General features: G+C 42.0%; 1 gene segment (V, D, J or C); it reads right to left on the minus strand.

Annotated features, from left to right (window-relative positions):
- Window positions 1-350: 350 nt before the first annotated feature.
- LOC131810981 (immunoglobulin lambda variable 8-61-like) lies at window positions 351-898 on the minus strand. The segment is given in 2 exon segments: window positions 351-670; window positions 772-898. Coding segments are annotated over 2 exon segments (438 nt in total).
- Between the last annotated feature and the right edge of the window lie 15,474 nt (window positions 899-16,372).

Genomic DNA, 16,372 nt, shown 5'->3' on the forward strand with positions numbered 1-16,372 from the left:
TACCAATGTTCTTTGAAAAATAGTGCTTATTTATAGCAGTATTAGTTTGTATATAATGGAACTGAGATCCCATTCCTCAACACCTTGGGCAAACAAGGGAGGAAGCACAGACTCAGAGGTTCACAGTGGAGAGATGGACACACCCTGGAAAAGTCAGGATGAGGTACATGTGGTGATGAACTCCTGGACATGGCAAGGGGGCCAGGGAGCCTCCCTTCCCATGTTGGTGTTGACTACCGACAACACACACACACACACACACACACACACACACACACACTTTCTCTCTTGCTTTTAAGATTGAGCTATTTTGAGCACATGAGAGATTCTGGTTGCACTTCTTCATAGATTTAAATCACTGTGTGAATACCACTACCCATATACAGCAAACAGTGATAGTTGGCTTCATCCTCAAGTTGGGCCTCTTTGATGGTGAAGGCGGCTTTGTTCCCAGAGATGGATCCAGAGAAGCGACCAGGGACCCCAGAGGGGCGGCTGCTTGTGCTGTAGATAAGCAAGCGGGGAGCCTTGCCTGGGGTCTGCTGGAACCATTGAGGGTAGTTACTGGTAGAGACTGATCCAGAGCTGAGGCCACAGGTGAGTGTGACTGTGCTTCCTGGAGATACTGACACTGATGGCTCCTGAATCACCACAGTCTGAGAATCTGCCCCTAAAACAAACAGGAGAGAGAGATGGTGTTATGAAAGACAAGGGACACCTGAAATCTTGCCTTTATATGCACCCTCATGAAGCAGAGTCCCTCTTTCTGACCTGAGCCATAAGCAAGGAGCCCAAGAAGAAGCACCTTCCAGGCCATGGTGGGGACCCTGAGAGTATGTAGCCTCCACAGGCTATTGGGCTTGAGTGGGGTGTCCCCAGGCCTTTTCATGTCTCCAGACCCATTAGGAGGAGAAGGCACTTCATGCAAATCAGCTTCCTCTCTCTTCCTACCCCAAGGTCACCCACATGTCCCCTTGGAGATTTTGAAAGGAGCAAATGATGCAACCTCAGGCACACCATTAAGTGTGCCTGGTGACCTGGGACACTAATTTGAGGAGGACATCTTTCACCAAATCAGCTTTGCAATTACCCTGGTGTCCTCCAACCAAAAGTTCCTCTATAGGAAGCCTGTGAGGAGATAGATGTGTTTGTATTTTCCACCTTTGTACCCTGCTTCTAGTTCACATCAAATCTAATCTATGCCTGAACCATTTTCTTCCCTTCGAAGGGACATTTCTTTTTATCTCCATGGAGGATCTTAGCAGTCACCTCTCCAACAGTGAGGTCACAGGGAATCTCAGAGCTTATGTCTGAGGGATGTAGGGACAGTGGTCTCCTCTTTGTTAATCATGGACTCTGTTTCCAGTAGTTGAGAGGAGCTGACCGGGGATGGGGGCATCATACTGAGCAGAATTGCCAGGCTGGGGAAAATATCCTCCTTTGTTCTAAGAAGTCATCAGTTATATGCAGTGACTTCAATGTACCTGAAAGTCTTGTGGGGAAAGGTCAAAATCACCAAGAAATTATAAGACAATCTTCCATATCAGGTATGACAAATCTATCAAATTTTGAGGTGAGGGGCAATATTAACACTTAAGGAAAGAAAATAGTTGGAAAGCTAAAACCATAAATGATACGTTTCCATATCACTATAAAATATTGACATAAATGAGAAAGATCAGTATGAAATAACAACTTAAGTGATGACAGATAAAAATCTCAGGCATTTAATACGTATTTCATCATGAGCACATTTGGAAGTCATAATTAGTAGCAAGTGTCCCTGAGGATGATCACTGGACACATTTTCCTGGTCATTATCCAGACACCACGGTCCTCTTCACTTTCTCATGGGACATATTTTTGTGGGGATCTGTAGCCAGATGTAATCGTGTGCTTGATGGGCTGGGGATGGGAGAAACTCCCAGGATCCCAGGAGCCCCTCATACACAGGAAGGTGGTAAAACAATGCCCCCCTGTGGATCCTGAGTGGTTCTGCAAGAATCAGGGAGGAGCTTCCACTGGATGGGGCTTCTATCTATGAGAAAACACACTGATGCAGGCCACGTGCTCTAGATATCACTGTTTCCCCTGTGGTGTTTCCTGTAACAACACTGCTTTCTTCCTCAGAGCGTCAGGGAAACAGCACTGGGAGTTCAGGAGCTCTATCCTAGTGGGAACATCTGATGTATGTCTTAGTGCCTCTTCACATCTGGTCCCCCACATTCCATGTTCTATCACCAAGAGACTGCACACAACTAGTCTCAGCCCCAATCCTCCCTGGTGGTCAAGGTTTTTTTTTTTTTTTTTCCTAGAGAAAACATGGATTCTAGTAGCTGATATTTTGAGCTATTTTTCAACTATTAGTTATGCTCATAAATGAGATCTTGCAGTTTTCACATCAGATACTCTTCTTTTGGGTTATGCCCCCTCCATTGATTAGTTGAATGAGAAAATGAATTTAGACTACATGCCTTTTATTTCATTATACATTTTAAAGCATTGTTTAAGCAAGGACTTCAACACTGTTGATGACAGAACCAGTCCCATCTGACCTAGGACTTGGAGGCAGATCAGAAGATGGCAGAAAGAATTGACAACCACCTATACCCAGATAAGAGGAGCAAAAGGCAGAGCCAGTGCACTTCCTCACCTAGCTACCCTTTCACTTTCCCCTAAAGGTAACTCTGTATTCCACCAGGGAGGAAGTAAATAATTTCAAGCTTATTGTGAAGTTCCTAAGCTCTACTTGCTGAGGCTGATTGTTGGATGGAGACAATACCTAACCCTGGTGTGTCCTATCCCTTGTCCAGGGAGCACTGAAGCTCAAGTTCATGAAGAAAAGGTGTTTTTGTTGCAAGGGTGTCCTGTTCATCTATCTTTCCATGAAAACCAGCTCTGGACAGTTTATCCCAATATACTGTAGAGAATGAGATATGAGGCATGTGTGATTCAGAGTTGAGGGCTCATGTGGCTCCTGGGGACTGAGGTGCATGAAAGTCACCCACAGTGAGGATGCTGTTTGCCCAAACATGCAAGGGTCAGTGACAGATTTTCCTGGTGTGCCTGACCCAGACCCTGAGCTCTCAAGAGCAGCCCACCAGCACCGCCTGCTGGCCTCAGATATGCTCTCCAACCCATGTCACACTCACTAGCACTCCTGGAAGTGCTTTGCTACCTTTGTAATTGGACCCTTATGATGTCATCAGCTAAGCGAGTAGAACGAACAGGTAAGCTCTGTGGCATTTTGGGTTGAGCCATCTGTTTTTTTCCAGAGCATCAATGCCTTCAGATAGACAGCTACCTAAAACATAGGTTATGAGATATTTCAGGATTACCTGATATATGACTTTGCTTCTGCCTTGCCCCTGGTTTTATCACTGGGACATAATGAACTTGAACCAAGCTTAAAGCTTAAAGTCCCCCAGAGAATCCCACTGATTAAACTCTGGTAATAATTCTATGTGGGTTACCCTTACAGACTGACTTATTTGGCTATTGTTGTTGTCAAGGTCTCCTGTTAGGTTCACTAACCCTCATGGTACATGTCTTTTATCTTTGTCTTTACCATGAGAATACCTTACTGTCAAAGACAATCTGTCCTTCATGCTTGATTACTTCTGAAGTTTCTCATTTAAAAAAAAAATTCTTTGGGGGGGGGTAGGGGCAAAGAGAGAGGAAGAGAGAATCTCTAGCAGACTCACAAATGAGTGTTGAATCTGACATGGTCCTCAATCCCCTGATCCTCAGATCATGACCTGAACAGAAATCAAGAGTCAGATGCTTAACTGATTAAACCACCCAGGGGCCTTGATTCACATTTATTCTTGGATATTACCCTTACAAAAATTATTTGTATTGATTCTCTGATGTATTTAAGATTATTTTTCGTATGTGTAAGACTGATGAATCACAGCCCTGTACCCATGAAACAAATAATACATTATATATTAATAAAATATCTTTAATGCTCTTCTATAATTTTTCTCAGTAGACAGATTTGTATTACATAATATAACATAATATAATAAACAACATACATAAATAACAAATACAAATGGTCTATAAAACTGAAATGAGGTCAAGATGGCGGAGAAGAAGCAGGCTGAGACTACTTCAGCTAGCCGGAGATCAGCTAGATAGCTTATCTAAAGATTGCAAACACCTGAAAATCCATCGGCAGATCGAAGAGAAGAACAGCAATTCTGGAAACAGAAAAACAACCACTTTCTGAAAGGTAGGACCTGCGGAGAAGTGAATCCAAAGCAACGGGAAGATAGACCCCGGGGGGGAGGGGCCAGAACCGGCAAGCGGCGGAGCAATGGCGCACAAAATCAGGACTTTTAAAGTCTGTTCAAATGAGGGACATCGCTCCAGAGGCTAAACCGGGGCGAACCCCACGCGGGGTCAGCGTGGCTTCAGGTCCCACAGGGTCACAGAAGGATTGGGGGTGTCTGAATGTCGCAGAGCTTGCGCGTATTGGAACGGGAAAGCCGGCTACAGAGACAGAGCCGACAGTAAGCTCGCAGCTCAGGGTTACCTTGAACTGGTCGCAGACACAGTGAGCTCGGAGCGCAGCCGAAGGTCAGGCAGACGGGAATAACTGGGCGCTGTTCTCTGAGGGCGCACTGAGGAGTGGGGCCCTGGGCTCTCGGCTACTCTGGGCCGGAGACCAGGAGGCCTCCATTTGTATTCCCGTCCTCCGGAACTCTACCGAAAGCGCTCAGGGAACAAAAGCTTCTGAAAGCAAACCCGAGCGGATTACTCACCCCGGGCCCTGATAAGGGCGGTGCAATTCCGCCTGGGGCAAAGACACTTGAGAATCACTACAACAGGCCCCTCCCCCAGAAGATCAACAAGAAATCCAGCCGAGACCAAGTTCACATACCAAGGAGTGCGGTTTCAATACCAAGGAGAGCAGCAAAATTCCAGAGGAGGAGAAAGCAAAGCACGGATCATGGCTTTTTCCCTGTGATTATTTTTAGTCTTGCAGTTAATTTGATTTTTTTCTTTTTCATTTTTTGTTTTTTTTTCTCGCCTTCTGGTTTTTTTTTTTTAACTTTTACCTTTTCTTTTTTAACGTTATTTAACTAGTTTATCCAATATATATATTTTTCTATTTTATATTTTTCTTATTTGTTTTCTTTTTTTAAATTCTTTTATTTTCTTTTTTTTCTTTTTTCCTTTTTTTTTTTTCTTTCTTCCTTTTTGAACCACTTTTTATCCCCTTTCTACCCACTCACGATTTGGGATCTCTTCTAATTTGGTTAAAGCATATTTTCCTGGGGTTGTTGCCACCCTTTTAGTATTTTACTTGCTCATTCATATACTCTTATCTGGACAAAATGACAAGGCGGAAAAATTCAACACAAAAAAAAGAACAAGAGGCAGTACCAAAGGCTAGGGACCTAATCAATACAGACATTGGTAATATGTCAGATCTAGAGATCAGAATGACAATTCTCAAGGTTCTAGCCGGACTCGAAAAAGGCATGGAAGATATTAGAGAAACCCTCTCGAGAGATATAAAGCCCTTTCTGGAGAAATAAAAGCACTAAAATCTAACCAAGTTGAAATCAAAAAAGCTATTAATGAGGTGCAATCAAAAATGGAGGCTCTCACTGCTAGGATAAATGAGGCAGAAGAAAGAATTAGCGATATAGAAGACCAAATGACAGAGAATAAAGAGGCTGAGCAAAAGAGGGACAAACAGCTACTGGACCATGAGGGGAGAATTCAAGAGAAAAGTGACACCATAAGACAAAACAACATTAGAATAATTGGGATTCCAGAAGAAGAAGAAAGATAGAGGGGAGCAGGGGGGAGGAGTCAAGATGGCGGAGAAGTAGCAAGCTGAGACTGCTTCAGCTAGCCGGAGATCAGCTAGATAGCTTATCTAAAGATTGCAAACACCTGAAAATCCATCGGCAGATCGAAGAGAAGAACAGCAATTCTGGAAACAGAAAAACAACCATTTTCTGAAAGGTAGGACCCGCGGAGAAGTGAATCCAAAGCGACGGGAAGATAGACCCTGGGGGGAGGGGCCGGCTCCCGGCAAGCAGCGGAGCAACCGTGCACAAAATCAGGACTTTTAAAAGTCTGTTCCGCTGAGGGACATTGCTCCAGAGGCTAAACCGGGGCAAAGCCCACGCGGGGTCAGCGTGGCCTCAGGTCCCGCAGGGTCACAGAAGGATCGGGGGTGTCTGAGTGTCGCAGAGCTTCGGTATTGGAACGGGAAAGCCGGCTACAGAGACAGAGCCGACAGTAAGCTCACAGCTCCGTGTTACCTTGAACCGGTCGCAGGCTCGGTGAGCTCGGAGCACGGCCGGAGGGTAGGCAGACGGGAGTAACTGGGCGCTGTTCTCTGAGGGCGCACTGAGGAGTGGGGCCCTGGGTCTCGGCTCCTCTGGGCCGGAGACCAGGAGGCCGCCATTTGTATTCCCGTCCTCCGGAACTCTACGGAAAGCGCTCAGGGAACAAAAGCTCCTGAAAGCAAACCTGAGCGGATTACTCACCCCGGCCCCGGGTAAGGGCGGTGTAATTCCGCCTGGGGCAAAGACACTTGAGAATCACTACAACAAGCCCCTCCCCCAGAAGATCAACAAGAAATCCAGCCAAGACCAAGTTCACCTACCAAGGAGTGCGGTTTCAATACCAAGGAGAGCAGCAGAATTCCAGAGGAGGAGAAAGCCAAGCACGGAACTCATGGCTTTTTTCCTGTGATTTTTTTTTAGTCTTGCAGTTAATTTAATTTTTTCTTTTTCATTTTTTTTTTTTTCTCGCCTTCGGGTAAAAATTTTTTTTTAACTGTTACCTTTTTCTTTTTTAACGATTTTTTTACTAGTTTATCTAATATATATATTTTTTCTTTTTTACATTTTTCTTAGGTGTTTTCTTTTTTTAAAAATTCTTTTCTTTTCTTTTCTTTTCTTTTCTTTTTTTTTTTTCTTTCTTCCTTTTTGAACCTCTTTTTATCCCCTTTCTCCACACTCACGATTTTGGATCTCTTCTAATTTGGTTAAAGCATATTTTCCTGGGGTTGTTGCCACTCTTTTAGTATTTTACTTGCCCCTTCATTTACTCTTATCTGGACAAAATGACAAGTCATAAAAATTCAACACACAGAAAAGAACAAGAGGCAGTACCGAAGGCTAGGGACCTAATCAATACAGACATCGGTAATATGTCAGATCTAGAGTTCAGAATGACAATTCTCAAGGTTCTAGCCGGGCTCGAAAAAGGCATGGAAGATATTAGAGAAACCCTCTCGAGAGATATAAAAGCCCTTTCTGGAGAAATAAAAGAACTAAAATCTAACCAAGGTGAAATCAAAAAAGCTATTAATGAGGTGCAATCAAAAATGGAGGCTCTCACTGCTAGGATAAATGAGGCAGAAGAAAGAATTAGTGATATAGAAGACCAAATGACAGAGAATAAAAAAGCTGAGCAAAAGAGGGACAAATAGCTACTGGACCACGAGGGGAGAATTCGAGAGATAAGTGACACCATAAGACGAAACAACATTAGAATAATTGGGATTCCAGAAGAAGAAGAAAGTGAGAGGGGAGCAGAAGGTATACTGGAGAGAATTATTGGGGAGAATTTCCCCAATATGGCAAAGGGAACGAGCATCAAAATTCAGAAGGTTCAGAGAACGCCCCTCAAAATCAATAAGAATAGGCCCACACCCCGTCACCTAATAGTAAAATTTACAAGTCTTAGTGACAAAGAGAAAATCCTGAAAGCAGCCCGGGAAAAGAAGTCTGTAACATACAAAGGTAAAAATATTAAATTGGCAGCTGACTTATCCACAGAGACCTGGCAGGCCAGAAAGAGCTGGCATGATATTTTCAGAGCACTAAACGAGAAAAACATGCAGCCAAGAATACTATATCCAGCTAGGCTATCATTGAAAATAGAAGGAGAGATTAAAAGCTTCCAGGACAAACAACAACTGAAAGAATTTGCAAATACCAAACCAGCTCTACAGGAAATATTGAAAGGGGTCCTCTAAGCAAAGAGAGAGCCTACAAGTGGTAGATCAGAAAGGAACAGAGACCATATACAGTAACAGTCACCTTACAGGCAATACAATGGCACTAAATTCATATCTCTCAATAGTTACCTGGAATGTTAATGGGCTAAATGCCCCTGTCAAAAGACACAGGTTAATAGAATGGATAAAAAAACAAAACCCATCTATATGTTGCCTCCAAGAAACACATTTTAAGCCTGAAGACACCTCCAGATTTAAAGTGAGGGGGTGGAAAAGAATTTACCATGCTAATGGACATCAGAAGAAAGCAGGAGTGGCAATCCTTATATCAGATCAATTAGATTTTAAGCCAAAGACGATAATAAGAGATGAGGAAGGACACTATATCATACTCAAAGGGTCTGTCCAACAAGAAGATTTAAAAATTTTAAATATCTATGCCCCCAACGTGGGAGCAGCCAACTATATAAATCAATTAATAACAAAATCAAAGAAACACATCAACAATAATACAATAATAGTAGGGGACGTTAACACTCCCCTCACTGAAATGGATAGATCATCCAAGCAAAAGATCAGCAAAGAAATAAAGGCCTTAAACGACACACTGGACCAGATGGACATCACAGATATATTCAGAATATTTCATCTCAAAGCAACAGAATACACATTCTTCTCTAGTGCACATGGAACATTCTCCAGAATAGATCACATCCTCGGTCCTAAATCAGGACTCAACCGGTATCAAAAGATTGGGATCATTCCCTGCATATTTTCAGAACACAATGCTCTAAAGCTAGAACTCAACCACAAAAGGAAGTTTGGAAAGAACCCAAATACATGGAGACTAAACAGCATCCTTCTAAAGAATGAATGGGTCAACCGGGAAATTAAAGAAGAATTGAAAAAAATCATGGAAACAAATGATAATGAAAATACAACGGTTCAAAATCTGTGGGACACAACAAAGGCAGTCCTGAGAGGAAAATATATAGCGGTACAAGCCTTTCTCAAGAAACAAGAAAGGTCTCAGGTACACAACCTAACCCTACACCTAAAGGAGCTGGAGAAAGAACAAGAAAGAAACCCTAAGCCCAGCAGGAGAAGAGAAATCATAAAAATCAGAGCAGAAATCAATGAAATAGAAACCAAAAAAACAATAGAACAAATCAACGAAACTAGGAGCTGGTTCTTTGAAAGAATTAATAAAATTGATAAACCCCTGGCCCGACTTATCAAAAAGAAAAGAGAAAGGACCCAAATAAATAAAATCATGAATGAAAGAGGAGAGATCACAACTAACACCAAAGAAATACAAACTATTATAAGAATATACTATGAGCAACTCTACGGCAATAAATTTGACAATCTGGAAGAAATGGATGCATTCCTAGAAACATATAAACTACCACAACTGAACCAGGAAGAAATAGAAAGCCTGAACACACCCATAACCAGTAAGGAGATTGAAACAGTCATTGAAAATCTCCAAACAAACAAAAGCCCAGGGCCAGACGGCTTCCCGGGGAAATTCTACCAAACATTTAAAGAAGAACTAATTCCTATTCTCCTGAAACTGTTCCAAAAAATAGAAATGGAAGGAAAACTTCCAAACTCATTTTATGAGGCCAGCATCACCTTGATCCCCAAACCAGACAAGGATCCCATCAAAAAAGAGAGCTATAGACCAATATCCTTGATGAACACAGATGCGAAAATACTCAACAAAATACTAGCCAATCGGATTCAACAGTACATTAAAAAGATTATTCACCACGACCAAGTGGGATTTATTCCAGGGCTGCAAGGTTGGTTCAACATCCACAAATCAGTCAATGTGATACAACACATCAATAAAAGAAAGAACAAGAACCATATGATACTCTCAATAGATGCTGAAAAAGCATTTGACAAAGTACATCATCCCTTCCGGATCAAAACTCTTCAAAGTGTAGGGATAGAGGGCACATACCTCAACATCATCAAAGCCATCTATGAAAAACCCACCACAAATATCATTCTCAATGGAGAAAAACTGAAAGCTTTTCCGCTAAGGGTGGAACACGGCAGGGATGTCCATTATCACCACTGTTATTCAACATAGTACTAGAGGTCCTAGCCTCAGCAATCAGAAAACAAAAGGAAATTAAAGGCATCCAAATCGGCAAAGAAGAAGTCAAATTATCACTTTTAGCAGATGATATGATACGATATGTGGAAAACCCAAAAGACTCCACTCCAAAACTGCTAGAACTTATACAGGAATTCAGTAAAGTGCCAGGATATAAAATCAATGCACAGAAATCAGTTGCATTTCTCTACACCAACAGCAAGACAGAAGAAAGAGAAATTAAGGAGTCCATCCCATTTACAATTGCACCCAAAACCATAAGATACCTAGGAATAAACCTAACCAAAGAGGCACAGAATCTATACTCAGAAAACCATAAAGTACTCATGAAAGAAATTGAGGAAGACACAAAGAAATGGAAAAATGTTCCATGCTCCTGGATTGGAAGAATAAATATTGTGAAAATGTCTATGCTACCTAAAGCAATCTACACATTTAATGCAATTCCTATCAAAGTACCATCCATCTTTTTCAAAGAAATGGAACAAATAATTCTAAAATTTATATGGAACCAGAAAAGACCTCGAATAGCCAAAGGGATATTGATAAAGAAAGCCAACGTTGGTGGCATCACAATTCAGGACTTCAAGCTCTATTACAAAGCTGTCATCCTCAAGACAGCATTGTATCGGCACAAAAACAGACACATAGATCAATGGAACAGAATAGAGAGCCCAGAAATAGACCCTCAACTCTACAGTCAACTAATCTTCGACAAAGCAGGAAAGAATGTCCAATGGAAAAAAGACAGCCTCTTCAATAAATGGTGCTGGGAAAATTGGACAGCCACATGCAGAAAAATGAAATTGGACCATTTCCTTGCACCACACAGAAAAATAGACTCAAATGGATGAAGGTCCTCAATGTGCGAAAGCAATCCATCAAAATCCTTGAGGAGAACACAGGCAGCAACCTCTTCAACCTCAGCCACAACAACATCTTCCTAGGAACAACGCCAAAGGCAAGGAAAGCAAGGGCAAAAATGAACTATTGGGATTTCATCAAGATCAAAAGCTTTTGCACAGCAAAGGAAACAGTTAACAAAATCAAAAGACAACTGACAGAATGGGAGAAGATATTTGCAAACGACATATCAGATAAAGGACTAGTGTCCAGAATCTATAAAGAACTTAGTAAACTCAACACCCAAAAACAAATAATCCAATCAAGAAATGGGCAGAGGACATGAACAGACATTTCTGCAAAGAAGACATCCAGATGGCCAACAGACACATGAAAAAGTGCTCCGTATCACTCTACATCAGGGAAATACAAATCAAAACCACAATGCGATATCACCTCACACCAGTCAGAATGGCTAAAATCAACAAGTCAGGAAATGACAGATGCTGGCGAGGATGCAGAGAAAGGGGAACCCTCCTACCCTGTTGGTGGGAATGCAAGCTGGTGCAGCCACTCTGGAAAACAGCATGGAGGTTCCTCAAAATGTTGAAAATAGAACTGCCCTATGACCCAGCAATTGCACTATTGTGTATTTACCCTAAAGATACAAATGTAGTGATCCAAAGGGGCACATGCACCCGAATGTTTATAGCAGCAATGTCCACAATAGCCAAACTATGGAAATAACCTAGATGTCCATCAACAGATGAATGGATCAAGAAGATGTGGTATATATACACAATGGAATACTATGCAGCCATCAAAAGAAATGAAATCTTGCCATTTGTGACAACATGGATGGAACTAGAGCGTATCATGCATAGTGAAATAAGTCAAGCAGAGAAAGACAACTATCATATGATCTCCCTGATATGAGGAAGTGGTGATGCAACATGGGGGCTTAAGTGGGTAGGAGAAGAATCAATGAAACAAGATGGGATTGGGAGGGAGACAAACCATAAGTGACTCTTAATCTCACAAAACAAACTGAGGGTTGCTGGGGGGAGGGGGTTTGGGAGAAGGGGGTGTGATTATGGACATTGGGGAGGTTATGTGCTTTGGTGAGTGCTGTGAAATGTGTAAACCTGGTGATTCACAGACCTGTACCCCTGGGGATTAAAATATATGTTTATAAAATATTAAAAATTAAATTAAAAAAATAAGAAAAAAAATCTGAAATGATATAATCCACTGACAACTCCTGTGTTCTACAGACACTTAATTCTAACAGGGGTAACTGATAACCCTTTCAAGGTTTTGCTCTAGCACATTAATATAACATAATATAATATATAAAATAATATATTAATATATTAAGTCCACATAACACAATCTAGCTTTTTGTATAGTTCCATTGTTCCATATAAAATATAATTAAGGAAATTTGAAAAGCATAGTTGATCATTATTCCATAGGATAATTTACCATAAAATGTCCACATTTCTAAGGAGAAAGATTCATTTCTACATCATTCATACTTTGACTCTAGTTTATGACCCAAATAGGGAAGGAAATCAATTCAAACATTTCCCATCTCCATCTCTCCATGGATGGTCAACATTTAGGGTGCCCTGAGATATCATGTATCACATGATATTTGTACCAACACTTGGTGAAAGAAAGTACATCTTCTTTACTTCTCTGGGTCTCTCACTTCACCAGCACCACTGAAGTGTAGCCCCCAGTGGTACTCATCCTCATCCTTGGGCTGGGTCCCTGTGAAGGTCAGGACAGCTTTGCCCCGAAGGAAGGAGACTGAGAATCCTTGGGGGTCCAGGGGTACTTATTGTGTGTACCATAAATAAATACCCTTGGGACTTGGGCAGGCTTCTGCTGGAACCAGTATGGATAGTGAGCATTAGTGAGTGTTCCTGTTTTGGATCTTAAGGTGAGTTTGACTGTCCCTTCTGGAGACATGGTCAGTGAGGGTTCCTGTGTCACCACAGCCTGAGAACGGTCCCTGAATTGAGAATAGACACATGTTAGAAATGAAGAATAAAGACAGATGATCCCTCCAAAGGCTGGTCTCCGAACCTGGGCAGTGGGGGACGAGAGAAGTTCGGATCATTGTGTCAACTTTCCAAAGGTCTCTGGTACTTACTGCAGGTGCTATTCTCTGGAATGTGTTTTTTTCTCCTCCTGAGTTCCAGGGGTGAAGGGTATGCTTGGGGGGCACTCTGAAAATATGAGCCCCTAACTCCACTTGAATCTGGGTCTGCAGGGCAGGTAATAGCTTCCCTCAGAGGAGGTGACCTGGGGTGGTCAAGAGCTCTGAGTTTACTTCTCAGGAGGAAGCAGCTTGCTTTATCTCTCACTCAGGCAGTTAGCATATGCACAGGGCCCAGTCTGGTGGAATGATTTCAGTTGATTTCAGGCCTTGTCAGAGCTGAGCCGGTGCATAGCTCCCCCTGGTGACATCCTCAGGAGACAACTCACGGTGGTGGGAATTACACAGACTAAATGTTGCCCATTTGTGCTTTCAAAACACACAAACAAGGGAAACACACACACACACACACACACACAAGCATGACTGCGCGTGTACACACACACACACACACACGCACACACGCACGCACACGCACACACACGTGTCGCCTACTCTTGAGTCTCTCCAGAGAGTTTTATTTTTCATCTGTTGTCTCTTTAAGTCCTATAATTTCCATTTGATGGGATGACTTATATTTCAGTCTGCACCTACATTTCTATCTTTTTCCATTTGAAGAGTGTTTGTAACTGCTCATTAGGTGAATTATCTTGCCTAAAAATATATATTCCATAATTTCAGCTTGTGCTTCATCTCAGTGTTGGTAGCTGTAGATTTTCCTTTCTCATTCATTCAAGGTTTAATTTTCCTAGTTCTTGACATGACAAGTGATCATTTTTAATGGATCCTGGATATTTTGGATATTATAATAGTGAGGTGCTAGGTCCTCAATTACCTTCCTTCAACAAGGAATCAATCCGTTCCTCCCCACAGAGGAGCAACAAGTCAGGTGTGTGTGAGTGCTTGTATGTGTGTGTGTGCGCGCACACACACGCGCGTGCACATGCCCGTTTCCTAGGTCCCCAGTGAAAGTGGAGCCCTCATTCCCATGGCTCTACTGCTGAATCCCTGCTGGAAAAAGTGGGACAATGATTTTCACCTCCCAAGTACCAACAGGTGGGGATGTGGGACAAGCTTACTGCAGGGCCCTGCTGACCCTAGGGAGGAATGCACAGACCTAAATCAAGGTGATTTCCTGCAGGGAGTTGTTCTGGTCCTGACTTGGATCCTTGTCCTCACTGACAGCAGGGAGGGCAGGGGTCAACTGCAGCACCAGCTTCTCTGCTTCCCAGCTCCTTATTCAATGTGTTAATACTGGATGGGAGTCCAGGCTCAATTCCTTAGTGATCTTACAATTACCAACTCTGGGTATAGGAGTCCAAAATAGCTCTGCCTTGTAAACCAACCCATTCAATCTCCCAGCTGAGGGATGGGGTTGAAATGAGCTCCCCCAGGGGATTCCAAAACCGGGATGGGAGGAATTTCAATGCTATCTAGCCCACAGGCCCTGCATTGGCCAGGCTTGTGGATAGCCTGAAGTGAGCATTACCCCAGGGGAGGAAATAGGGCACTGCTTGTTTCTCCCAGGATGGAACTGATACAAGGTCTGATAGATGTGCCGTGGTAGCTCATTGATGTTTTAATATGATTTTTTTAATGATATGTAATATGGAACAGCATATCATATGTTTAGTTCCCATATACATATCATCTTGTGTGAAGTGTCTGGTAGTGCCTTTACTTAAAAGTTTTATTTGTGTATTTACTTATTTAGTGAGAGAGTGGGGAGGGCCAGAGGCAGAAGAAGAGAGAATCTTCAGCAAGATCCACATTCAGTGTGAGCCCAAATATGGGTGGATCCCCCAACCCTGAAAGGATGACCTGAGCCAAAATCAAGAGTCTAATGCTTAACTGACCAATCTACCTAGGCAAAACTCACTTATTTTTTTATTCAGGTTGTTTGTTTTCTTGTACTTGGTTTGAAAAATTCATGGTATAGTTTCTTTCTCCCTTTCTTCTTTCCCTCCCTTCATCCCTCCTTTCCTTCCTTCCTTCCTGCCTTCCTTCCTTCCTTCCCTCTTAAATACATATGCATTTGTGCATTTATTTATTATTCTTCAACTCTCCAGAAGTTGGCAATTTATCTGAACTATACGGTTCCAATGTATTGATTTTGTCTATTAGGTTTTATTTCATTTTTTAATTATGTTCAGTTACCCAAAATATACTAAATAATTAGTTATTGATTCAGTGTTCAAGATTCATTAGTTGCTGGAGTACCTGCGTGGCTCAGTTGGTTAAGCAACTGCTTTTGGCTCAGGTCATGATCCTGGAGTCCTAAGATCGAGCCCCACATTGGGCTCCCTGCTCAGCAGGGAGTTTGCTTCTCCCTCTGACCTCTCCCCTTTCATGCTCTCTCTCTCAAATAAAAAAGTAAATTCTTTAAGAAAAGGAAGAATTCATGAGTTGCCTATAACACTCAGTGCTCATCACAACACATGACCTTCTTACTTCCCAACACCTGGCTCCTCCATCCTCTTAATCCCCCTCCCATCCCCAACCCTCAGTTTGTTTCCCAAAGTCCAGAGTCTCTCACTGTTTGTCTCCTTCTCTGATTTCTTCCCCTTCAGTTTCCCCTCCAGTTCCCTATGGTCCTCTGTGTTATTCTTATTGTTCCACATAGGAGTGAAACCATATGAAAACTGTCTTTCCCTGTTTGACTTATTTCACTTAGCATAATCCCCTGGAGTTCTATCCATGTTGATGCAAATGGTAGGTATTTATGCTTTCTGATGGCTGAATAATATCCCATTGTTTACATGAATCACATCTTTATCCATTCATCTGTTGAAGGGCATATTGGCTCCTTCCACAGACTAGTTATTGTGGACATTGCTGCTATGTACATTGGGGTACATGAGCTCCTTCTTTTCACTACATATATATCCCGGTGTAAATACCCAGTAGTGCAATTGGTGGGGCATAGGGTAACCCTATTTTAAAAATTTTATTTATTTATTTATTTATTTATTTATTTATTTTTGAGGAATCTCAACACTGTTTTCCTAAGTGGTTGCAACAAATTACATTCCCACCAACAGTGTAAGAGGGCTCACTTTTCTCCACATCCTCTCCAACATTTGTTGTTTTCTGCCTTTTTAATTTTTGATGTTTTAACTTGTGTAAGGTTGTGTCTCATTGTTGTTTTAATTTGTATTTCCTTGATAGCCACTAATGTAAAATATTTTTTTTCATGTTTGCTAGCCATTTGCATGTCTTCTTTGGACAGGTATCT

The sequence above is a fragment of the Mustela lutreola genome, chromosome 11, assembly GCF_030435805.1.
Source record: "Mustela lutreola isolate mMusLut2 chromosome 11, mMusLut2.pri, whole genome shotgun sequence".
NCBI classification, from domain to species: Eukaryota; Metazoa; Chordata; class Mammalia; order Carnivora; family Mustelidae; genus Mustela; species Mustela lutreola.